At 46.5% G+C, this 25,362-nt stretch overlaps 1 protein-coding gene across 1 annotated transcript in view; it reads right to left on the reverse strand.

Moving 5' to 3' along the window:
- Positions 1-331: 331 nt before the first annotated feature.
- SNX19 (sorting nexin 19) overlaps positions 332-25,362 on the reverse strand; it is a 35,608-nt gene continuing 10,577 nt past the window's right edge. The window contains exons 8-11 of the mRNA XM_054579463.1: positions 23,691-23,820; positions 3,624-3,808; positions 2,671-2,758; positions 332-1,610 (exon numbers count right to left, since the gene is read on the reverse strand). Of these exons, the coding sequence (XP_054435438.1) occupies positions 1,445-1,610; positions 2,671-2,758; positions 3,624-3,808; positions 23,691-23,820 (569 nt within the window). The 3' untranslated portion in view covers positions 332-1,444. The remainder of the gene's footprint in view (positions 1,611-2,670; positions 2,759-3,623; positions 3,809-23,690; positions 23,821-25,362) is intronic.

The following is a 25,362-nucleotide window of genomic DNA, read 5'->3' on the forward strand; positions in this document are numbered from 1 at the left end:
TGTGCAAGTCACCTACTTCAGAGTCTAAGAGAATCTTGAGTCTTGTTCTAGACCCACCCATTCTTATCAGTCTAACCCCAAGATCCTCCTGCAAATGGGAGGGTCCGTAACACAGGGAAAGCAGGGCTCCATCCGGCCAGAGCCACGGGATGAGGGGCGAGGAAGTGGCCCCCAGCGATCCCTTTCAAACCCTTCCCGCCAGCTCTTCGCCTGCATTTAATGCACAGCGCTTCTCTCGTGGCTTTCTTTCCGCCTCCTCCTCTACCAGCCCTTTCTCCTCATTGTTCCATTTTTAGAACAATTTTATTGATGAGAAAGAGAGAAACACTGATTTGTTGTTCCCTTATTTATGCATTTATTGGTTGTTTCTTTTATGTTCCCTGACCAGGGATCAAACCTGCAACCTTGGTGTATGGGGGTAAAGCTCTAGCCAACTGAGCTCCTTGGCCAGGGCCTAACTGTTCCGTATTTTCTGAAGACCCTGCAGCCTGACACGGCCCGTGGCCTTCATCACTGGTGTTCTTAAAGACTAGTTAAATCCTTAAGAACAGGAAGTTAAAACCTTTTCATGGACAACCAACTCCTGGCGAGTTTGCTAGCATCACTGGTTCCGGTTTAAAGCTTCCCCGTCGTTCCTGGGGCCCTGCCCTCCGGGCACGCTCAGCTGCGGAGCGAGTGTGTCCCTTCCCACTGGCAGCCCTGAGCTGAGTGTATATGTCGCCTTGTGATTTTTGTTGAGAGAAGAGAGGTCACAAAGGACCAAACTCAACGACTCTTGGGGAGGAGACTAGGAGGAAACAGAAGAAATAAAGTCTGTGACGCAACTTTCTCTCAGGAAACGGCGTGGAGGGCGGGGTGGATCTACCAGAGGCTCTGGCAGTCTGCTGTGCAGTCTCTCTGGGGGGAAGGCGTAGCCACCCGGGAGGCAGCCTTCGACGCCATGCCCATAGGGCTGGTGTGGTGGAAAATAGCCAGAGAGCAAGACGTCCCTGGAGAAATGCCCTCCCTCTCCTGGACACGCTGGGAACCCAGGCAGGACCGGGGTCTGGCTTTCAGGAGTGGTCCTGAATGATCCTTCAGTTTCCTGGTGGGGACAGAGAGCTCAGCAGACGGTCTTCTCCCCCAGGGAAATCTGGCTGTCCTTTTTTCTTGGTTTACCTAGATTTTGTGTGTTGGTGGATTAGGTACACGTATACACTGGGCCAGGCCATCGGCAAATAATCTTATGAAGGGGGTGGGGGGACTCATTCCTTTACCTCACAGATTCCTTTTCCAACGGAAACACAATCTACCCATGAGCAATACTCCCAGAACCATAAAAAAGGTAAGACAACGGGACATGAATACAACTGGTACCTGCATCCCTCTATCACCTGCTACAACAGGGGGAGAACTAGGGGAAAACCCTGCCGCCGAGACCCACGCTCCTGAGCCACAGCCCAGGTCAGAGGGCAGGGCTGGCTGCCCGGTCTCTGGGCGGCAGAGAGACGCCCGGCCTCTTGGGGTTGGCAGGGGCATCGGAGGCAGAGGTGCTCGTGGGAGGCTCCTCAACGGGGGCACTGAGATCCAGGAATTCCAGGATGATGTCCCAGAGGCAATAAATTAAATGCCTGAAACAAATGAACAAAACAACTTAGAGAAAGGTCTGGCTTCGTCAAGAGACACCAGATCTTGTTTATGACACTTATTTTCCCTCCCCTCACCCCCATTATTGATACCCTTAGTGGACTCTAAACTTGAATAGCTTGTCACAGCCTCTGCCATCAAACAAAAGTCTGTTGACTAAAAGAGGCTATGACCCCAGTAAAGGTAGAAATAGAACCGGGGACTAGATTTTAGGAAATTCTGTATTTATTTACATAGTGACGTTAGCACATCAGCATCATTCCTGTGAGGGAGGGATATCGACTTTCTAGGAATTGTCAGAGCTACTGACCGCTGCTCTTTCTCACGGTTAACCTGTGTAGATTTACTGGTTACCTTACAGGCAATGAGGCAAAGGGACCCGGAGAAATGGGAGTTAATAAACGCTGTCTGCTTTGGGACTGGGTTTGACAGAGGAGTGGATGTAGTCACTAATCTCAGAAGCATTCTACCCCCAGGTACCAGCCAGGGAAAATCCTACCTCTTCTGAATTATTCTAGGAGTGTTCACCTAGCATTTCTGGGTGCTTTACCAAAATCCAGTCTCATTATTAAACAAAGGCAGTTCCGGACCCTAACACTCATCATGGCTTTGTCTGCGGTGAGGCCATGGATCCACAGCTGAAAATCACTGTACGGCCTGTGATGCACAGATGGGGTATGTTCCCAGTGCTCCCAGGGCCTGGCAGGCGTTGGAAAGAACCATCAGACCACTGAGCGAGGCTGGCGGGTGACAGGGCATTTTCAGTAGCTCACGCGTGGGGGCCGGCATCGCGTCCCTCCAGATGCAAACACAGAGGCCGGCCTGACACCAGCTTGCGACCACTGACCAACTGCTCGGGAGCCACCAGCGTGAGCCTCACTTCGTGTGTGTGGGTCTGGCCATCAGACTGCAGTCGGGGCCCGGGCACGGAGCGACGGCGCTTTTGTGCTTCTCCGTGTGGGTGGTTCACTTACACACCCTGGGCCCCCCGGGACCGGAGGAGGCCGCGGCATGCTGACGTGGGGCGCGCGCCTCGCGGCCTACCTGTTGATGAGCGGTTGCCGTAGTGACTCCAGGACGAGGCTCCAGCTCCGCTGGCACTTGTTCGCCCCGAGGATTTCTACCACAACGTCTGAAGAGAAAACACAGGTGCGGTTTAGTGCTGCAGTAACGTCTCCTTGTATGTGCCATCTTTATTTAAGTGGGTATTGTTGGCATACCTCTGAACTACAGGGCCAAACTAAAAATGCTCGGAAAACAAGAGGAAAGCTGTGAAAGAAATTTCTTGTTAGGTGTCTAAGTAAAGATGGGGCCTCAAGAAATAATTTTGTAACCTGCCACTACAGTGCAGGTACCCTGATGTAACAGCTCTGGCTGGAGAACAGAGATTAAAAACAGTAAACAACACTGTCCAGAACTAAGAGGTCACTACTGTACCCCGGTTAACACCGCACAGCCATAGACAAACTGCCTTTCCTGCCCTGAAAAAAAAAAAGGTACAAAGCAAAGAAAATAACCCCTCTTCAGAGTTTGTTTGTGTCCACTGCTAAGGACCATGCACCTATTCCACGTCCCCAGGTTATTAAGGCTGAGCTTCTGCAGGATGTATATTTTCTTCCCTGGTTCATAGGCTGTGCGTTCTCAGAGAACCCAAAGTCTCCGTGCGGTGGGAACGACTTGGAGACCTGCCCCGTGGTGCAGGCAGAGCTTCCCGAGCCTGTCCCAAAGTTATTACTCCAAATGCCTACAGGATTCTCACCTACTATTTACGGTGCGGTCACAGGGATCCTTTCCATCCCCCCAGCGTCACTTGGGAGAGGAGTCAGAGTCGCAGCCCCGATGATTCTCCCACTGGCCTGAGAACTGGCGGGTCAACGGGTTTTGAGTGTAGCCATATTTAAGGGCCTTTTAAACATGGGGAAGGGGTGGGGTAATGGTGGCAAGGCTTCATTGGAAGGGAACAGTTACCAGGATAATCAATCTCATTGTCCAATTACCTGGCAGGACTCCCATCAGGCTCTGCAAAGCCTGTTTCTCAGCTGCCACCTTCTGCTCCTGGGTCCTTATAGGCCGCGGATACTTAGGCAAAACCCCACCAGGCCAGATGGACTCCTGAAGAAGCTGGAGGTACTGCACCCAGCGCTGTGGACATGTCAGGTTAGCCACCTGCACCTCTAGCCACCTGCAGGCAAAGAGCAGTGAAAGGTGAGATAAACCTGAAGGGAAGGGCGCGGCAAGGTGTGACCTGCGTGAGCAATCTGAACAGGGCGAAGCAAAGTCGGCACCGACTCACACACGAAACCAGGCCACCTCCCAGCGGGGGATGGCAGAGTTGGAAGATGAGTAATAACGACGATACCGTTATTCACTGAGTGTCTGCTATGGGCCACGCTTTGCGCTGGGGTCTCCCAGAACACAACACAGGGGCCCTGCCGCTGCGCAGCTTCCCAGCTCTCCCCCGTGTCGGAAGCACTGGAGCTGAGCAGCAGTGCGCGCCCAGCCTTCACAGCTCGGGCTTTGAGGGTTTCACGCAGATCCCTCTCCCCGCTCCGTGTGCACACCCAGTTAATCCTCAAGTCCCCATGACCTGTCTTGAGCACTTCCTACACCTGCCCTTTGCTCGTAATAGTTCTCTCACTGGCAGGGCCCCCTCCTTCCTGGAGGCAGAAGTCCCCCCTTCTGGCTAGGCCTGGTTAACGCCCGCCTCCGCTGCGGAACCCTGACCTCTCCACACAGAAGTGCTTTCTCGCCCCTTACACCTCCACTGGTACCTGGTCCTGCCGCGCACGCTTGAAACTTTTTATTTTGGAATATAAATTTTTTTCTCCTGTGTTTACAGCTTTCCTTTCCCACTGAAATCATATACACCACAAGAGTTCTGTGTTTTATATTTCTAAAAAATTTCCCACAGGGCCTTGGTGCTCAAGAAATTTTTGTTGATTGGTAATTATTCTTATTATTAATAAAAATTTCCCTTTGTCTAAATTTCAAAAATGAGTTATTAACTCTGAGGGGGCAGATACCCCAAGCCTGCAGTTCTTGCAAGGATGTCCACCTTAGAGTCTTTCTTTGTCCCTGCACTTTTTCAGAGCAATGTGGTCACTAGCTGAAGTTCAAGACCAGCGAGGCCTCCTTAGTATACACCATGGTAGAGGCTGGCATGGCTGAGACTGTAGTGACTGGACCATCAACCACTTCTCCTCAGACACGGGAGACCCTCTGGTCCAGCACCACACGCGGCTCCTGCCATCGCTTCCACACCCGAGTTCCCTGTCACCCATGCGAGAGCAGGGGAGGCTGCCAAAGCAAACTTTATTTAACCTCCACTCTGCCAGACAGTCTGCATTCCACTCAAGCTAGGCGTTCCAGCCTTGGGGGCTGCAACCCCCCAAGCCCAGGCCTCACAAATAATTCTAAGAATAGGAAGTCTGAAAGGTAATAGCAGGGCAAGAACGGCAGACAGGCATGGATGGAGATCAAGCGCGGAACAAAGCAGCTCTTGCCCGAAATAGCGACCGCGGCCGCATCTGTTACTATTAGTGCTGCATCTCCTTTTTATAGGGCTTTTCATTCAGCGAGCTAAGATGCCTGATGAAAGGGATCCAGGGGCAAGAATTCCTGTTCCTGTTTATAGAAGACGGCCGCCAAAGGGGCGGATACAATGACCTGATCGGGTTCTCTGCAGGGAAGCAAGTGACCCAACTCTCTCACGCCAAGTTGTCTTCCTTACCTCAAGACCACAATGTGCTTGTGTGACTTCTGCTAAGGTGAATGATGTGTGCTAGGTTCTCATCTAACTGATCTGAGGGAGAAGGACTAGCATTTAGAAACCAAAATGTGTAAGTCCTTCAAAGAGCCAGAATCCTAAACAAGATACCTACAACTAGAATTAGTTTAGCTCATTTTTTCATTCACACACACACATACAGTAAGCCAGTTTGACCTTATTTTTGTCTTCTGGTGCCTATAATGCCAGTGACTCAACTCTTCAAAAGTATCTCAGCATCCACTCAACCCAACGGCAGCTCTGGGTGCTCCTTTTATTCTACGCCTTCCCCTGGAGTGCAGATCCACACGCCACCTGTGAGGGCCTCATTGGACTTGATTAATTCCCTTAGTCCTGCTCAGTTCATCCTGAAACTGAGCTAGAGCAGGGAGAGCAAAGAGTTTAGGCCTTGGAGTATTAAACAAGAGACTGATGGCTTAGCCCCTCCTGATTAGTTCTCTTCATCTTCTACTCCACATGTTGTCTTTCTGTGCTTAGCCTAGGAGTGAGAAGCTTAAAAAGAAACTGCTATCCCATAGTTCTCTCGAAGCAAAAGGAAGGAAGTTCATGTGTCAAAGTTTCTGGAATCTGTGGGTACCACTTAGTATTATGCTAACAGAAATCTAAAGTTTCAAGGTGGAAACACACACATTTATGCCTCTGACAATTAATTATGAATTGTTTATGAGAAACCATTTACACATGCTATTAAATACACATGCTATTGCTTATGTAAAACAAAATGCATGAGGTAAGTATTGCAGACAAGAGCCTCAAGCTATTTTATTTTCTACTATTATTTTGGTTCTGATACTTGATTTAGAGATACCTCCTTCTACCATCATACCTTTTTCCCAAGCAAAAGAGGAAGTAAAAAAGCCCAACTAGGTCGTTCTGTCAGGTCTGTTCTGTCAGGCCATCTCTGAATAATTCAGAACAAATGGAAGCCTTACTAGTGGGTCCAGAAATAGCCAATAAAGTAAGACAAAAAACAACAACAGATTGACACGGAGACATTCAAGAGCTTCTTTGCTGCCAGATGTGGAAGGGGAGAGGATGTGGAGATTAAGGAGCGCAGTCTCATCTATGTTCAAAGGAACCTGGTCTAAAATAGCTTCAGATAGAGGAATGAAGCAGTGGCTAAAAAATGAAACGGTTTAATACTAGGGCTTAGGATGGCACTTCAAGGTTAGTGGAAGGTCATTTCCCACCAAAACAGCAGAATCAAATCTGTGAGTAGGGGAGAAAGCTTTAGGGACCATGTCTAATTTCATTAGCCAAATTCCCTTCATTTCTTTCCTAAGAGCAGCTACGGCTGAGTAAGGAAGGGCCCCCAGTTAAGTGTGGCTTAATGGGGAGCTGGGAAGGATGGCGGCGGAAAGGGTAGCGAAATCAAAACACAGAGAGAGATTCCTAAGAGCAGTAACAGTGTTCTAGCAAAAACGTCCGGTGCGATCTCAATAAAAGAAAACAGACTCATTCCTTGCGCCCTTTCGTCCAGCGGGCTGTGCCTCTGCAGACAACCCAAGGGCGCTTATGCGCCACCCTGATCTCCACTGCACCAGTACTGTTCAAAGAAAGGGGAAAAGGAAGATCAGGTCAAAGCTTCTCTCATTCTAAATAGTAGATTAGAAGTGCCAACGCATTTACTGCCTTAGAGCAGGGTTTTGAACGGCTAATTCTTTGCCGTGGAAGGTGGTCCTGTGCATTGTGAAATGTGTAGCAGCATCTCCCTCTCCGCCATGAGTTGTGAGACAATCGAAGCCGTCTCTAGACATTGCCACGCGTCCTCTGAGGGACTAAACGTTCTCAGTTGAGAATAACTGCTGTAGACCTTAGAAGCTTTTGGATGCCATGGATTGGGCCATTTTTACAGTCATTTTAAAACTGGTGGCTGTCGAATGACATTTTTCAAATTGTGGGATGAACAGCATTAGAAGCCATGTAATCAGCTTTGTGGTTTATGACATTTAAATACATCTAGATAAAAACAGATTAGAACAGAAAACAAAGGCGCATCTCATGTTTTGGGACTCTTATGTTTCATATACTATATGGATATATCAGCTGTGTATTTATTTGTGTGTGTGCATGTGTTCATAAAGGGTCATCAAGTAAAATGTATTTCTTACTGTGGGCTGAAGTTTTGGAAAAGTTTGAAAAACAGTGACACTGATATAAGAAATTAGAAATTTCAAGGAAAGGGGGGAAAGCCCAAACCACATTTTTAGCCTCCTGGAAACACTCCCCACTCCCACCCACCCCCAAGCACCCCGTAAAATGTTTATAATGGCAAGAACCACGAGCACTGTGTTCTGTACCACAGTCCCCGCGCGGCACTATGAGCGTCTGCTCCTTAAGTGACAGTGTCCATCTGCGGCCACAGAAAGGAGATCTGGAGGGGGGTGGCGTCGGCCGGGCCCTTCCCATTACACAAGTTGTTTTTGCCAATTTCACACCTGATAAAAGTAACACTTCTCCTCCTTCTGATTCCTTTCCCAGGCTTCTCCTTCCTGCCTTAGCCCCCTGTGTTTATCCAGTTTCAGCCGGCAGCTCTCAGCTCTAGGCCTCTCAGCCCTCGAACCACCCAGGCCCAGGTTACTAGCTGTGTCTGAGGAAGTTCAGCACTGTTACCCTGGCTGTGTGTTGAGGTCACCGTCCTTTTCTATTGGGAGAATGAGGGGGAAATGCACTTCAAGGGCAAGAAACTCTTTTTTCTTTCTCCCAATGACTATTGTAAAATCTAACATGGCTCATGAGTCTACATAATTTGATTTCTGCTTTTGTTTTAAATCACAGGCCCACATCTTTAAAACACGTGCTTCAAGAATAGATTAAATACTGCCTGAACACCACAATTTAAGAATCCAAGCTCCGTACTTTTATATCTAGCCACAAAGTTTTTGTTTTTGTCTAGTAATGTACAAGTTATGGATATAAAATGTATTAAGGATTGGAGCATTCTTATTTAAGGAAGGAAGTTAAAGAAATCTTCTGTTGAATCTTAGAGGTTATCCATTCCAATCTCATCAATTCACATAAAAACACTGAGAACCAAGGAGCACTTCACAGCAACAGGCTACTTCAGGGTGGGAAGAAAATGGAGAGGTTACTCCTATCTAACCTCCTCACAATGTAGAAATCCCCTGTGTAACATCACGGCATAGCCAAGGGCTCTAGCTGTGAATTCAGAAAGCTGGGCTTCTATTTTAGCTTCCCCACCAACTAGGAATGTGACTTTGCGGTAGGTGCATAATCCCTGAAAAGAATAATTTCAATTCATTAGAGATGTTTCTTACATAATGGCAACCAAAATCCGCCTCTTTGTAATTTCTACTCATTACTTACTTGAACCCCTTAAGTTAATAAGAGACACTGAAGTTACCAGGTCAAATCTCTCATAAGCCAACACTTTGTATTTTTAAATATATCTGTCATGGCTCCCTAAGCCTTTTCTACCAGTTATAGATCCTTGATTCCACCAGCCTCATAGTTGAGCACACAGCAGACAATCAATGTCTGATGAATTAAGGAGGGAGATGAACCAGCTGCTCATCATCCTGATTCCATCCTCTGCATGTGCTGCTTTGTTATTGTCTCTTAAATGGGAGTCCCCAGAACCAAACAAACCTCCAGATGTGCCCTGACCAGCGAAGAACGCGGAGGATTAGTGCCTTCCTTAATTCAGACACTATACTTCTATTAATATAGTTGAAGACTATTTTGGCTTTTTGGGCACACACATCAAAGCACTGACTTATACTGAGTTTGCAGTCAACCAGAACCGTAAGTCTACATATGTACTTTACCAAAAAAAAAAAAAAAAAAAAAAAAAATCACATGCCCCTTTGTTAGGCCTAGCCTTGCCTTCTGTACTTGTGCAATTTAAAAAGAAAAAATCTAAATTGTGACTTGTAATATTTATTTTTATGAAATTCCCTCTTACTTGGTTTTAGACTATCATACTAGCTTTTCTAAGTCTTTCTAAATCTTAATTTTTGTCATCCAGAGTAATATTAATTATACCTCTAAGATTGGAGTTACTCGCAAATGTACTGATGAAAGAATTTAGCAGGATTAACAAGAGCAATGCTTTATCACTAGAAATTTCCTTCCAGGTTGACATCAATTTATTAGGTATTTTTGGACTAAAGACATTCAGCTTCAGTGTAATCTTGGGCCTCCTATATTGCACGTCATATATCTCTAACCCTGGCCGGCTCCTCAGAGCAACCCAATAGGCCGCTCCACTTAGCTGCCCCGCCTTTGCTGCTCCATGCTGCCGCGCCTTCTCTCGGCTCCCCTTCATCCTTCATGTCCCGTCTCAGGTGTCCTCTCCTCTGTGAGCCGTCCCTGGGCCTCCCGCAACTGATATTCTGCCATGTATAATGCGCACCCACATTTTTGGCCCAAACTTTCAGGAAAAAAAAATCTTTCATTTTAATTTTTTAATGCAGTTTTTAATTTATTTATATTTAGAAACAAAACTGACTGTCGTATTCCAGGGTATTATTTTGTATACGGATATCATTGCTTTCTAGGGTTACACTTTTAACTCTAGAAAGTTAATTTATTTATGGATAAGTATAAATAAAAGAATTAAAAACCTTTATATAGATACGGAATTAGGACTACCCACATATAATGCGTACCCTTATTTCTTCCCTCAAAAATGTGGGCAAAAAAGTGCACATTATACATGGCAAAATACGGTACTTAGTTCTTTCTCTGACTCACATATAGAGTTCTATTTAAAGTCCTAACGTTATACTGTAAGTCCTCATTTATAAGATTGCACCTCCAACAGGATATTAAACTTCCTAGAGTGGGAATTTGGGGTCTTTTTGTATTTTGATCACTTAGCGTCTGGCACAAAGCAGGTAGGTAGTCAATAAACAGCAGCTACCACGTGAGTTAGTGCTGCGTGCGGCGCAAACACGGGCCCTGTATCACAGCACACAGCTCGAAGCAAGCTTTGCAGACACATCTCAGTATTTAAACGCAGCAGCACAACAGCGAGCTCTTAGTTATTCGTGCTTATGGAGGGTAATAACCGGTTAAAGAAATAGTGGACTATCCAGAAAGTGTTTGTATCTGGCATAAGTACTTATGTAAACATTTGGCAGGTTCATTTTCCTAATAATTTTTTGTTTAGGCTAACAGTAACATTAAGCTGTGTGCCAATACACCAGCTGGAAGGTGGATGTTGTAAGAAGTACACTGGGTGATACGACAGCTGAGCTAGAATTAAGAATGCATCATGAGCCCTGGCCGGGTGTCTCAGTTGTTTAGAGTGTCGTCTTGATATGCCAAGGTTGTAGGTTTGATCTCTGGTCAGGGCACACGCAAGAAGCAACCAATACATGGATAAGTAAAACAAATCAGTCTCAATCTCTTTCTCTCTCTCTCCCAAAAAAAAAATAAATAAATCAAGGAATTCATCATAAATGATCCATGCAATTCCCACCTGGTTGCGCATCCCCTGGAAGGGAGAAAAGGTGGGGTGGCCATCCACGCCTCCTATCTAAAACACTCTATAAATCCTAGAGAAAAGAGACAGCTGCCAGCAGCTGTGTTTGGTCAGTTTTCAGGGCAAACAGGCCCACTGGATAGAAAAGACTGGAAGTCAAACAAAAGCAGAGGGGTTGCAAGGACCATGAGTCACACTTGTATTTTAGGAAGTGCCCCTGATGGATGGAAGAGCATCACACAATTTTCCAACCCATTATTTACAACTAGTAAGAAGAAAAGAAAGCAGCAGAATGTTGGGTCAAAAGATGACCAAAAGCAAAGGTCAGGCTACCTTTCCATCAGATACAAAATGAGAGGGCCACACTTGTGGGTTCTGTGTTCAAGGGACAAATGAGACCGACTGCAAAGTGATCTCTAAAATGTGCCCTCGATTTGAATAGCGCGATGCTCTTACGATTCCCATTTGAAAGTTTACCATGCAAATACAGCATATCTCTAAAGATTTTTAGATCCATACCATGTTGCTTTAAGTGCACCATTATCAAGCTCTGAAAAAATCAAGACTGATCGACTTTCAAGCTGGGCAAAATCAAGCCATACTTTTTGGATGACTGCCGTGACGCATCTGAGCCAAGAAAAAGCAGCAGCAGGACATCTTTCTCACAACCACCAAACCCCTCACAGTCTCCGGGGCGGCCAATGTCTCTGCTCTGGGTCCAGGAGACGCTGCTGTGAGGAAGAGCCAGCAGTTTTCACCTCAGTAGTGGGCGTAACTCAGGTTTTTTTCTTCTGTCTCGGGAAGAGACAAACTCGTAGCCAGGAGAGCTACAAAGAATTTTCACAGGCAGTGTGTTGTGATAAGTGAAAATAACACTGAAAAGACCCGAACAGGTTTGAGCCTGGCTTGACCACTTCAAAGCTAGATGAGCTCTCCGAGTCCTGGCTTCTTTCTTAATGAGATGGGCTAATTCTTGCCTCGTTTTCTTCACAAGTTATCCAGACCACATGGGAAAATGAAGGCCGTTTTCAGAGAGCTTGTGTGTCTGCGCGTGGGTCAGAGAGGCAGTCATCCCTTTGGCGCCTCTTTAGAAATCCCAGCAGATCTAGGGTCCTGAGCGAGCTTGGCATTTCATGCCTTGCTCTCCCTTTGGCAAAAAGTATTCTCTTAGTAGCCTCAGGGATGTACATATTAGAACACTGCGCAGTTTTTGTAATGGGTGTTTAAAAAGATTGGGGAGGAGCGACCCTGCGGAGTTATGAGTAATTAGAAGACTATTTCCAAACCTTTCCTAAAACAAGATCTCCATGTATTAAACAGCGGAACTTTCCCTGCAGGGACTGCAGGACCCAAAACGGACCTTTCCTTCCTTCCGTGGTCCCATGTGAAGAGCAAGCCCGGCTCCCTCTCAGGCACCAGGTAGTTATTCTGAACCTTTCCTTTCTCAGTGCCTAGGGCAGGGGGGCAGGGGTGGGAAGGAAGAGTAATTAAAACGGCTGTCCATGCAGGAGAACATTGAGTCTGGTGGAGATGGAAGGGCAGGGAGAGGAGGAGAACTCCTTGGAGCTGAAGCAGGGGAAGGAAAGCAAGACACACAGGAGGGCCAGAGGCAGGAATGTGGTGGTTGCCTTGACAACTAGACCTCCTGTTGCGCCCAGTGACCTTGCCTCAAAGGCAGATAGATGGCCAGGCTCTGCTCTGGGCTGAAGGTACCACTCACTGCAAGAGAGGAGGGGCCTGGGGGGTGGGTGGGCACAGGGAGTGAGTTTGTGCTCCCTGGATGGGCTGGCCCTCAACTTCTACAGTGATTACTGATTACAGATTTAGAGTATTCTCAACCATGATTTGAAATACAAGAATTAGGGAAGGCACTTAAATAAGCAGGTGTGGTAGCGTTCCAAAGGATGCTGTGAAAATGGAAAAGACTAGCTTGGAAGAGAACAAAGGGTAAACATGAGAATCAGATGTCAAAGTTAGGGACGCAAGGAAAGCAGTGGAAGCGGCAAGGGGCAGGAGGAAAGGGACTAAAATGCATCACCGTGGGGTAGGTCTCCCCAATATGTGTGTTTCCAGTGTCCTGTGGCCATGCTGAATTTTAAAACCTTTCCAAATGCGAGGTTATCTACCCTGATACTGAGGACATAGAACTAGCAGCCACACTGTAGCAACTTTGAGGCTGACACTTGTGATTAGAAAACAAGTGGGCGGGAAGAGAGGGTGACGGAGGGGCTTGTCCTTGCGGAGGAGAACAGGGCCGCACACTAAATCTGACAAGCTCAGGGGAGACCAGCACAGTGGGCCAAACAAATCCAGAGGCCAAAGTAACCTCACAGCGTGGCCCAAATAAAAGCTTCCGCCCTAAAGTGGGTCACGGTGGGCCGTCATGTGGCTTCCTTGATAAAGGTTGATCTTTACCTTTGAAACTGTCTACTGTCTTTACGCATCTGAGATAACATACCTTTGAAGCGGTAGTTTTCTTCTGCAGACCCCTCCGAGACACAACCACTGGCCCCAGAGCATGAGGCGACACTATTACCTTGTCGCCCACACACTGCCTCTGTTGAGATCCAAGTGTTACTAACTATCCTAAAGTACGCGTCTCTCCGTGTTACTTTTTATCCAGTACCAGAGATTCCCCCGTTTTGCCTTCTCCCGTCTCCCTAATCTACCCCCGATGGATCTCAATAACCCCCTTACACCTCCTCCCCTGACTCCAAGGTGCAAAACGAGCTGCAGAACTGCCATTCTCTGGAGCATTTTCCCAATCTGTAGAGATTTTGCCTCCCAGCAATTTCATCAGTTTGGCTCAAATAAACTAAGACTTTTTTTTCAGGCTGGACGTTCTTTCCTTCACATCCTGAGCTGCATTTACAAAGTAAACATACTGTGTTAAAATAGATTACATATTTATTGGGGGAGAGCTAAATTTCCCCGAAACCAAGTGAACAGCCAAATGATCTCTGTTCATGGCAAGAAGCGACAGGCAATGCCCTTGATTGCACCACAGGTGGGTAAGGTCCCCACCATCTGGCACTGGCAGCCTCTGCCTCAGGCAGATGTTTGTCTAAGACTTTGGTATCCATAAAGGCCTTGAGTACAGGACAAACTAGTTTACAGAGAATACTGACAAAATGTTTCAACTTCAGATGTCCAGCTGGTCCTTTTATCACTGGACTCTCTGGTTCTCCGGGTTCCTGGGGCAAAACTGTGTCAATGAACCAGCTCCAGCACTGAACCTGCGACGACAGAATGCACTCTAGGGACGGCTTCTGGCAGTGCACCCTGCTCAGGGAAGCAAGTATGCGCCAGACTGAGCGGGCCACAGGGAGGAGCGCGAAAGATGAAAAAGCCGGCTCTTCTAAGTCAGTGGAACCGAAGGGAGGACAGGTAAGTAGCCTCCGAATCACAGAGCAACACAGGAATAATTTTGATTACTATCACTCCTAAGGCAAGGACCCATAATTGCAAAGCTTGGCTCCTTCCTACGTGAATGGCTATTGTTTAACCTGCAGCGCCTCCTGGTGCCCAGTGGTAGAATTTCTGTCTTCACTCTCGCAAGTAGCAATAGCCTGGGGGGGCTTTCACATAGTGTATTTAACAAAACAAAAGGATCTCTCTGTCTTGTGTGTAAGCACACACACATTCACGGGGTGGGGAGGGGGGCTGGCTGAAAATACTTGAAATATATTTACAGGTTACTTTTAAAAGTAGAAAAATGCTCCATCCCCCTCTTTAACAATGTTTCAGTGCATAGACTGTTCTTTATCCTCAGCTAGTGTAACTGATCCCTATCTTATAAGGTCTAGCTTTAAACACGCGCTTTTCTCTGTAAGGCCTACCCAACATTCACCCCATGCTGCACTGGACAAGCAGCGTGACACCCGACTCCCTGTTGTTTGATATTCCTGATTCTAGGGGTTACTGCTTCTAAGAAGCTAAGGGGGCCTTAAAGTCGGAAGAGTGCCACAGTACGTCTGAGGAGCCAGCGCACCGCAGGCAAGTACTTAATGAGTATATATAGGCGCCCAATCTTACACCTTTCAAAAGTTATCTGTGAAGAGGCCACCATAACAAGAAGTAAATGAAGTTAGTTTCCTAGAGAGCAAAGGCATAGGGGTGGGAGTGCCTGGATTAAGAATTCGGTAGTTCCCCGGTGGAGAAGCCCAGAGTTCTGCTCTGGGTACGACTGGGGATTGTTTTAAGTCCATACAGAAGCTGGACGGAGCGCTGAGACTGAGAGTATGAAGGACGCAAACCTGATTGGAAGGATACAGAGAAGAACCTGTGTCTCACAGGGTCCTTCCTATTAATCGGATCACGAAGCAAGCTCACTGTAAAGACCTCTCCAAAGACCCATTACAATGTACACATATAATCTACTCTCCAGCAGATGTATTACGGCCACAGCAAATGAAAGCCCCCAAGGGAATGAAATACGGAGCTTGTAAAGGTGGATGAGAACTCACATTTATTGAGTGCCGCCATGTGCCAGGTATACATCAAGAGGATTTCATTTATTACGTCTCATCTTCCAAGCAACTTCATGAGAGTAACTTGAGGTAGAGAGAGGTTGACTTGTTCTAAGTTACATAGACGGTAGCCCTCAGAGCAGACCTTGAACTCACACGTGTACGACATCAAAGCCCTATTTCTCAATCTGGAAGGAAAGAGGCTAAGAAGGCGCAGGAGCAGGAGGTGCTTCCAGAGAGCGAGGCTCAGAAGGGGTCTCCCAGTGGGGGGCCGTGCTGGAAGCAGCGCGTGCTCCTGGGAAAGGGGAGTGTCAGGAGAACGGGAGGCGGCCTGGCGGGCTGGGAGGAGAACCCTCTTTGCCCAGGCCCAGCACGGCTCTGGGAGTTGGGGTTGCCCCATTAAAGGGCCGTGGGGAACGGATGTAAGAGATACTCAGTTTACATTTGAGTTTCGTGCCCCCCAGAACTGTTAGGAACCCCTGAGATTCTCTTTAGTCATAAGCAGAGGACTGATTCCATTGGAATAGCACATGATGTTCATTTATTTGACACAGATTTATTAAGTGCCTTCCATGTGCAGGGCCAGGTGCTCACAACAGAATGGTGAATAAGACAGTCCCTGCCTTCAAGATGTGTACAGTCTGAAATGTTCTCAAAAACTGTCTTGGGCTCTTATTTGTAGCTAGACATGGGCAAGAGACACCAATAACTTGACTAGGAATAAAGGTTTTAAGGTTTAAATGCCTGGTAATATTCTGTTTTTTCCTTACCTCTTACAATGACTGATGCTATACCTCTGAGGTATGAAAATTTAAAAACACGAACCACACAGACGTGCAAAAACACACATGTACAGGCACATCGGCAGTGAGCTAACACCAGCTGTTACAACCCTAAAGGTGTATTCAAATAAAACTGTCACTGCACGATAGGAAAGGTGTGATGTCTTCATCCTAAAATAGGTGGGTGCAGAATAAGTGTCACCTAAGAAAATGATAAGGAGGCCACTCACATAATAGGGGAGATTGTAGGGACCGCCCTGGCCCAGTCTATAGAAGTCAAGAGCTTCCCTTTGTCAAGGGCTAGTGGAAGAGGCATGGGACAAGCAGTATGCCTTTCAGCCGAGGAAGCACAATATAACCTGAGCAAAGCCATCGCTGCAGAAAATTACTATCAGCACCTATAAAAGCAGCCCAGGTCAATAATCAGAGGGCCAGGAAATAGCCTGACAGCAAGATTTGAAAACTTGGTTTGAGGTAATTTTGTATCTGGGGCTCTTGCAAAAGTATGCAATTTTATACAGAAGTTGTTTGTAGAAAGAGATCAGGTGTAACCATAAGGTACCAGAGCTGAACTGAAAGAAAAAGTTTAGGTAGCAAAGGAAAAAGATGTAATCGGTGATTCCTGAGAAACTATTCATCTTTAACTCTGATAATCTTTTTCCAAATGTGATTAGAATGTAGACTGCAGATCCCCAAGGGAGACTCTAATCTCTGATCCAGGAGCGCTCTAAGGGAAACGTCAGAACGTGCAGATGGAAATGAATTCATACGCTGCCGTCACATGTACCTGTCCCTAAGGCCAGTAGGATGGACAACAAGAGAGATTATATGGAGGTAGGGCCTAGGGACTTTCAGGCGAGGCTGGCTCTCGCGGCCACCGCTTTGTGAGAAAGCGTGAACAGCGGGGAGGCAGGCTGGAGGAGCAGAGAGGGCATGGGTTTGGAAGCCAGGGCGACTTAAGTGGGATCTTGGGCGTGGCACTTACTAGTCCAGTGATTCTGGGACAGTCATTTAACCTGAGTATCATTTTCCTCCCCTGTGAAAGGTGGAAACATACATCTCTCCCATAGACATGCACTGCACATTAGTACCTAAGGAACACGGCAGCTCCCCTGGGGTGATTAGTATTCAACAAATGTCAGTTCCTGTCTTGCTGCAATTGCTCGTGTCCTTTTGGTAGCAGGTCTGGAGGTTCCTTTAAGATAGAACCAGTGTCAGAGAGACTCTTCGTCCACCTGCTACACAGGCATGGCCACAGGGAAAGTCTCCTGGATGGACGATACTCAGAGATAACCTAAGACTCTGGAGAAACCTGAGAGAAGAGTGGACGCAGAAGAATTCACGATCATCTGCTCCCAACGGTCCTTAAGGGAGATGAATGCTCCCCTCAGCGGCACGGCACTCTCCAATGGTCCCTTATTCTGCGTCAACAAACCTTCTCCTGACCTTTCCTAGGAGGTGGTTTGCAGAGAGACCTGTATTGTAAGAAAATGATCTCATGGCCTAGCATCAGGTCCAGAGCGCGTCTCCTGGGTCTGCTGCTTGCTGAATTCTTTGAACCTAATGCAATCTTTCTTTTCTTCTTCCTCTCTACATATGTCTGACGACATATTTTTCTACTCTTGTTTGCCCACAGATCACAGAACCTTCTCCTTTTTTCCCTACTCTTTTTGGCACACTTTACCATTCCCACGTGACTCCAACACACACACATACACTGTGTCTCTCTCTCTCACTAAGAAATCCTGACGCAAATGCCAGGAATGTGTCTGCTGCCCTTTTGACACAGAGTCTGATGCCATCTTGGGGCCACAGGGAGGGCACGGCCACGGGACGTGGCGTTCGAGTACTCTACTGCTAGCCTGGCTCCTATTTTTACCACGGCATTACTCCGGGCATCCAGGCGCGGAACGGATCAGCGGCCTCTCATTCCTCCGCTCCACATCAGTACTCTGTAAGAGCTGCACTCCTTGCCTTGGCTGGGTCTCCCGGCCCCAGCCCTTCTGCCATCAGTGGAGCACGGTTCCTCTCTCCTCTTGCCCTCCCGCCGAGTCTAAGCTGTGCCTACATGCGTGCCCAGCTTCCTGAACCCGATCCTGACGCATGCACAAGCGCTGTCAAGTTCCTTCTGTTTTCGGACATGAGCAGTCTGCACAAGCTGAATTTACTCCTTGGCATAGGCTGCTACCCCCACTCCTCTTCCCCTCATTTTGTCTCTAAGTCCAAATAAGGAGTGCTCCTTCTTACATAATTGGATGTTCCCGGCACAGAAGCCGACACACGAGGTCAGGCGCGCATGTGTGCAAGACTCCCCTTTGACTTAACAATGCCTTTTTTGGGCATCTAGCTTCTCTTCAGCTCCCCGCCCCCTCTCCCCCCACACCATCAACAATCAAGGGAGATTCATGAAGCTTGGCTCAGATCAGAACTCTTCCCGACCTGGCTTAGAAGGAAGGGCCATGGGGTTGAATTTACTCTGTCTTATTTTTTTTCTTTGCAGGGGAGGAAAGAAGGGAGGGGCACAGGGAGAGAGACGGAAAGAGACAGAGAGAGACAGAAAGAGAGAATGAGAACAAATGCTGAAGATTTGAAGTCCAAGGCAGTTATGTATATAGGTCATTTAAGGAAGCAGGGAGAGTAAACATAGCTGTAAGCAGAGAAAATGAACTCATCTTGACAATGAGAATGCTGGAGGCTAGAAACTGGTAACATTTAGAGGAGGAGATGCATCTAAATCTAGATCGCTGCAGCACCCCTGACAACTGCAGTGCCTTCAAGGTAACTAGAGAAGCGGCAGGCGCTCCCTGCCTGTGGCATCGGTTCCGATGAGCCTTCTCTTTAAAGTGCAGAGCTCAAAGAGAAAGAATTCATGTCCTCTGCAAAAGGGTGCAACCCAGATACTTGCGGTTTCAGAGAGGGCAAAAGCACGCTGGCTCGTGGGCAGTGGTCACGGGGCAGTCTCAGAGAGGTCGACGCTGACCCGCTGGGGCCCTGCTGCCTCTCCTGGGAGGAGTGGTGGTAGGCTGGGGTGGGGGAGGGACACAGCTTTGAGGAGATCTCAAATTCCAGTTTATTTGCTTACCAAAGCAAAGCCAAAGAATGTAGCACTGCATGAACCTCTTTTTAAAAATAAAAAAAAGGCAAGCTGTCAGGGACAAGCAAAACAGGCTGGCTTTTGGATAGTTCAGCGCCCTTTGTGTTGTGAGTGTGCATACGTGGAAATGCAGTTTGGATTTTACAAACTGAATGTATACTACCCTGAGTCAGCGAATTTTGAATTGGTTTTTATCCCTTCAGAACATACGGGGCAAAAGTCTGATCCTGAGAGACAGTCATTATACTTGAAAATCAGACAAACCTGGGTTTAGATTCTGCCCGTGGTATTCTTATAAACTCTGTGATTTTGATTAAATAACCGTAATTCTTTGTAAGCCTTAGTTTCCTCATCTTCGAATTGGGGATCTTAATATCTCTTTCACAGGGCTTTCGAGGGGACTAAATAGTAGAGTACGCTTGTAGCACTCAGCCCAGTGTCTGCATACAGTAAGCGCTCAACAAATGTCTGCTGGATGGTAAATATCTGAAGCCGACGGGATGATTGGAGTTGACACCGGAACTCTGAATTAAGCCCCATCTCCTCCACGTGTACCATGTACATGGGAACTTGCTGGTCTGAGACCATGGGCCACAGGCCTCAGGTACCGCGAGCCTCTGGAGGGAGGGCTGGGATTCTTCCTCCAGGTGTCCATGACTGTTGACTCCTAGCTTAAGGAAGCTTCCAGAACACTGTGAACCCAGCACATGAAATCTGAGAACAGGGCCAAGTATATTCTGAATGACTGAGAAGGAGAGGCACAGAGGGAGAGTGGTAGCTGAAGCGGGAAGCTAGCGTGGGGGCAGAGATCCTGAAGACATAAAAAAATGGGACAAATTTGGGGGTACTAGCTGAAGGAAACAGAAACAGAAAATGCTTTTGATCCTTCTTTCCTTTTTCTGAAGAGCGAATATTAAGACATATCCTTTATTGGACATGTTCCCTGTACCTGAAGACACAGACACTGTTATTACTCCTGTTTCCCAGAGGAGGAAACCAGAGCTCAGGGAGGTTATGCACAGCAGAGTAGCAGCGTGTTGCAGTGGGTGAGGACTTGGGCTTTGGGATACCTGGGTTCGATTTCTGGCTTCCCCACGCAATAGCTTTGTGATCATAGATAAGGCCCTCCGTTCTCACCCCCACTAACCTGTAAAATATGTTAAGAGTAGGGACTGCGTCTGTTCTGTTCACTGTTTTCTCAAAGAATAAGCCCTTCCTGTTTTTTCAATGAAAAAGGAGTAAGACCAAAACAGTTCCCCAGTCGGACAGCGCGGTATAAGCATTTTAAGGTAAAGCAGGATGAATGCTACAGAACAGCCCGAACAAAGTCCTGCCAGTGAAACCAAGAAAGAGCTGAGCTAGAGCGCACATGCCTGACATGCTGACTTCTTTACGCGGCGCCCGCTCCGCTGCACTGCCGCCTCTTCCCTGTCCCTGGAGAATTCACCATCATCGCCCGCTGAGGTGATGCAACCTGGCTTGGAATTCTCACTGCCTGCCATTACCTCGTTTTTAAGTTTCCTGCTTTAGATTTCCATGAAATACCACTTCTTCAATGATCTGTCTATAATTCTCAAATATATATTTCTACTTTATTTGGTACTGACCCAAGCTCTTTCATATTCTGAGTTACTTAAACTTCAGGTAAACTTCTTCCTACCCTTTCTGTATGTTAATCTTAGTTTTTTAAAATTTCTCCTCACTCATCTACATTTTTCTGTTCCTACTGAATAATTTATTGTGTTCTGAAACCAATTCATCATGTAAATTACTTTAAGGGGGAGGAAGGAATCAGTTATCACATACTCGCTAGTTTGAGAACCTTCCCGTTTGTTGGAAGCATTTGGAAGGTCAGCAAAGGGAAGCCTAACAAAGGGAGAAATGAAAGTTTCATTAGCAACATCCACAAGTGACTGAATAAAACATAAGGAGACCCTATGTTTAAGCATAAAGGTACTGAGAAGAGGAACGTTTATCTTTTTATCCAATAATGAACATCTCCTGGGTCCCAGGCCCTGTGTCAGCTGCTGGAAATATAATAACGCTAGTTCTGGCCCTTGAAGAACCAACAGTCCAGGGTGAGCTTCTCAGCCTCTGCACTACTGATATTTTGTGCAGAATAATCCACTGGTGTTTGGGGTGGGAAGGTGTGTAGTACAGATGTTTAGCTGCGCCCCTGGACTCTACCTACTAGATGAAATAGCTTCCTGCCTCTCCTCCCAGTTGTGACAACCAAAAATGCCTTCTGATATTGCCAAATACCCATGAGGAGAAAAATGCCCCCTAGCTGAGAACCACTAATTAAGGGAAAGCAGATCATTTCTGTATTTCACTGTCGTAAGTATTGTTATGAAAACTCCGAGAGGAGAGAAAGGACTCCACAGTGCTGACAGAAAGCGGGAGAAGATGCCATTGAAAGTTTCACAGAACAAATGACAATGCTCAGTTTTTGAAAAATATCCAGCAGTAGGCCAGGCAGACAAGAACAGAGAAAGCATGGGACACAGCAGGAGGAAGAAGAATGAGTAGAGACTGTTCATGCAGGACAAGAAGATGAGCAAAGGCTCAGAAGAAGAGAGACTACAGAATGCTCAGGCAGCAACGGATGGTTTCCATGGGGGAGAACTGGAAATGAGGCTGGGACCAGATCAGGCCAAGTAAGAAAAGAGGTGGAATAAATACGTAAATTTGTATTTTAAACACAATGGAGCCCTTTTTCAAACAAAACCTTACCCAGGTCCCCAGTCTATTAAATTGGTCAGAATGGAACTGCTTTGGCCCTGGCCAAGTGGCTCAGTTGGTTGAAGCGTCATCCCGTGCACCAAAGGTTGCGGGTTCAATTCCTGGTCAGGGCACGTACCTAGGTTGCGGGTTTGATCCCTGGTTGTGGCATGTACAGGAAGCACCCAAATGATGTTTCTCTCTCTCTCAACCTCTCTAAAATCAGTAAGTACCTCCTCAGGTGAGGATAAACAAACATGGCGCTGCTCTGATTGGATGACGGTCCAGTTAGTTTTCCCCTTAGCTTCTCAGGTGGCTTCTGAAGCACCTCTGTGGAGTCCTGGAACTCCAGGAAACACTGGAAAAATCACTTTTGTAGGCAACAGAGTACCATGGAAGGACACTGAGCTCTTCAAGCTTTACTAAAAGCAGAACATGTGTTCCCATTTGCCTTTTGGAAAATGCACTCCAGTGGGAGAGCTGCATGTGCAGAAGGGACGAGGGGGAGAGCGGGAAGGCACAGAGGCTAGTCAGCATTTTGCATGTGGGTCTCACAAGGAGCCAGCCACCAGGCTATTACAGGCAGGAAAGAGCACGTGGGTTTTGAAGTTGTATGCATCCAGCTTCAAATTCCAGGTGGGTCTTTAACTATGGCCTTGGGCAGGTTAGGTGACTTTGCCAAGCCCTGTTTTCTTATTTTATTTTGTAAGATGGGGTTACCTACTTCACTTGGTTGTTGTAAAATATATACAAACAGAAGTTGGATGCTGGCCCATGAGAAACACACAGGAAATAAAATGGGTATCCCTTTGACTTAGTCTCTTTATGACTAAAGCTTATTAAGCCTTCCTGATCCTATATAACTTTGAGTGTGAGAGGGGAGATTTTAGCTGTTGATAGATTTTCTACATGTTGTAGAATAGGTATATAATTCTTCTATTAAAAGAAGTTTTTATTTTTGGAGTGTCTATTAGCATGAGCTACAATTGTAACAGAAGAGGTCAGGACTGGCTTCTTACTTTGCCAGGACATCACATGAAAGAGCATTCAAAACAACAGTGGCCAAACCTCAAGTACTATGTGTGTCTGTCTGGTTCAGAGACAATATCTCTGTCCTTCTTTAGTGCAGCAAAGTTTACAGCAGTTTCATGGTTAGGGAGTCAGCAGCTAAATACTCCATCTGTGCACAAATCTTTCAGGAGACTCAGGTGGCATTAGGATTACAAACCCTGATTTATGAAATCCAAGTTTTAGCTATCCTGTGTCAGTAAGTGCTTCTTGAATTGTGAATATTTACAGCCCTTTCAGAGAAAATAATCTTCGGGAGCAGTGATCTGTTTTCTCATCTTTCTTATTTTTACTGTCACTGACTACACATGGTCACTTAAGAGAAATGTCCACTGAAACAAGGTGAAAGGTAGAGGGCTTGGGGGTATAACTGTGTGGAGAATTGATCCCAGAGTAGGAAGAGTTCAGCTGAAGTATTTTAAAATCACAGGCAGGGACCGTAACTCAGTGGATCAGGTCCAACGTCTTACAGAAGCAGGCACATTCAAACCTCAGACAGCAAAGTGATTAATCAAAGCTTTCTGGTACTCTCCAGGCAGTCTTCACTTCTGTACCTCTGTAATAGAGGCTTTGTCTTTCTTTATGACCACAAGTTTCCTGGACTCTACCCTTGCCCTTTCTGGGGGAGAATTCAGGATCACAGCCAACCCCTGTCCAAATTGAGACCTCCATGGGAAGAACTCCCTGGCCTTACCTCTGAATTAGGGTCCCAAAGGTAAGATGAAGAACTTTCTGCATGTTTTCTGTGCAGAGCCATCTCCACTGTTCCATCAGCAGCAGGAGGAGCAGATCTAGGGCTGTGTCAGCTAACCCTGTCTCTGTTCCTGGAGAATAAAAAGACGTCCAAAGTGACTCAGAAGAGACTCAAACTTGAAGAACATATTTCAAGGCACTGGGTCCTCTCAACCTTTATCCTAGCTTGTGTTTTTATAACCTAGCAGTTCTTAAATAATGTCAAGAGATATCTGTTTTATATCTAAAAAGTTCAGCATTTCTTTATAGTCCTTAGTCACTTAGTAAAAATTTTTATTCTTTTAAAAAGATTTTGTATATAATTATTTTCCCTACCTAGTCTGTTTCTTTTGTATTTTCCCCCAGGGAGTTGAATATATTTTGTCCCAAGTAAGTCAGCGACTGGTGACTAAATGGAACTGGCGAGGCCCAGTCCCTTCCATACGTGTATTCCACTCGCCTCCACAAAGCATCATAGAAATATTGTGGGCAGCAGACTTGGGGAAAGACTTCGGATTTATTCTGTTTAAAAGGTGCTTTGAAAACCTCTCCATTACACAGAGCTGCTGGGTTGGGATCCAGGAAGCTCCAGTTTGATTTTGAGACAATGTGTGGTTTTAGGAAAAGCACTACACCTTTGGGGAAATGTCACAATTAGTGATTTCCTTCCTATTTCAAAGACTAGCCACAAGCTGAGCTCACACCCATGCGAACTCGAAGTCTCCTGAACAGATGTATTTTATGGATGGAAGCGCCTGTTCTCTAAGCCTGTTGAGGGGATCTCATGCCACCTCTGATTTGGTTCTTGGGAGACTTTCTCAGGAATACATGTTCCTGAATGAATCTCAGCTGTCTGGGGTTATTGCTGTGATTAATATTATAATTAATTATCAACAACAATTTTGTCTGTCTAGAACCAAGGGATATTCTCTGAGCTTACCCAAGCTCTCCTCCCTTACAGGTTCTTTTTAGAACGTAAATAACTTCAGATTTGGATGAAGCGCTAGAAATAAAACTTGCCGTCTTCCTGATCCCACCCAGCATGTATTTTCTTTCTTCTGCCCTGTGTTTCAAGGAGCCGATGTGTTTGCGCCCCCATCATTTGCTGGAAGGTGCGATGCTGAGCCCCTGGGGAAACAGCGCCCTTCGGGGTCCTGGTCGCCCCCCTGAACCCCATTATTTTGGCAGCTTTCATATTTACATAGAGCTGCCGCCATGCGGGGACAATTTTCATAACAGTAAAAAATAAGCAAACAAGGCACTCAGGTGCTCTTGAAAAAAATGGTAAAATTCCTGTTGGTGAGCACTTCGAGGCTCCTAGGGCTGGCAGAAGGGCCCAAGCATAAACTGTTCCTTTAGAGATATCATATTCAAAACTTACAGCTTTGATTTGGGCTAGATTATATTGTTTTATCTGTTCCCTATTATTTCTAATTTCTTATTTTTCTGATGCTTTTGGTGTCAAAATACTTCACTCACTTAAACCAGTGAGATGCGTGTGAAGGGGTGGGGTTGTAACTCCATTTTTCACATAGTTCAGTGGAGGTCCCGAGGGCACAGGTCAGGCGACTGTTCATGGGCATCAGAGAAATAATGATGAGATCAAGCCTTTTATTTTCCTTCCGAACCAAAGA

The sequence above is a fragment of the Pteronotus mesoamericanus genome, unplaced genomic scaffold (assembly GCF_021234165.1).
Source record: "Pteronotus mesoamericanus isolate MK-2021 breed Mesoamerican mustached bat unplaced genomic scaffold, CSHL_Meso_final contig_53, whole genome shotgun sequence".
Taxonomy (NCBI): Eukaryota; Metazoa; Chordata; class Mammalia; order Chiroptera; family Mormoopidae; genus Pteronotus; species Pteronotus mesoamericanus.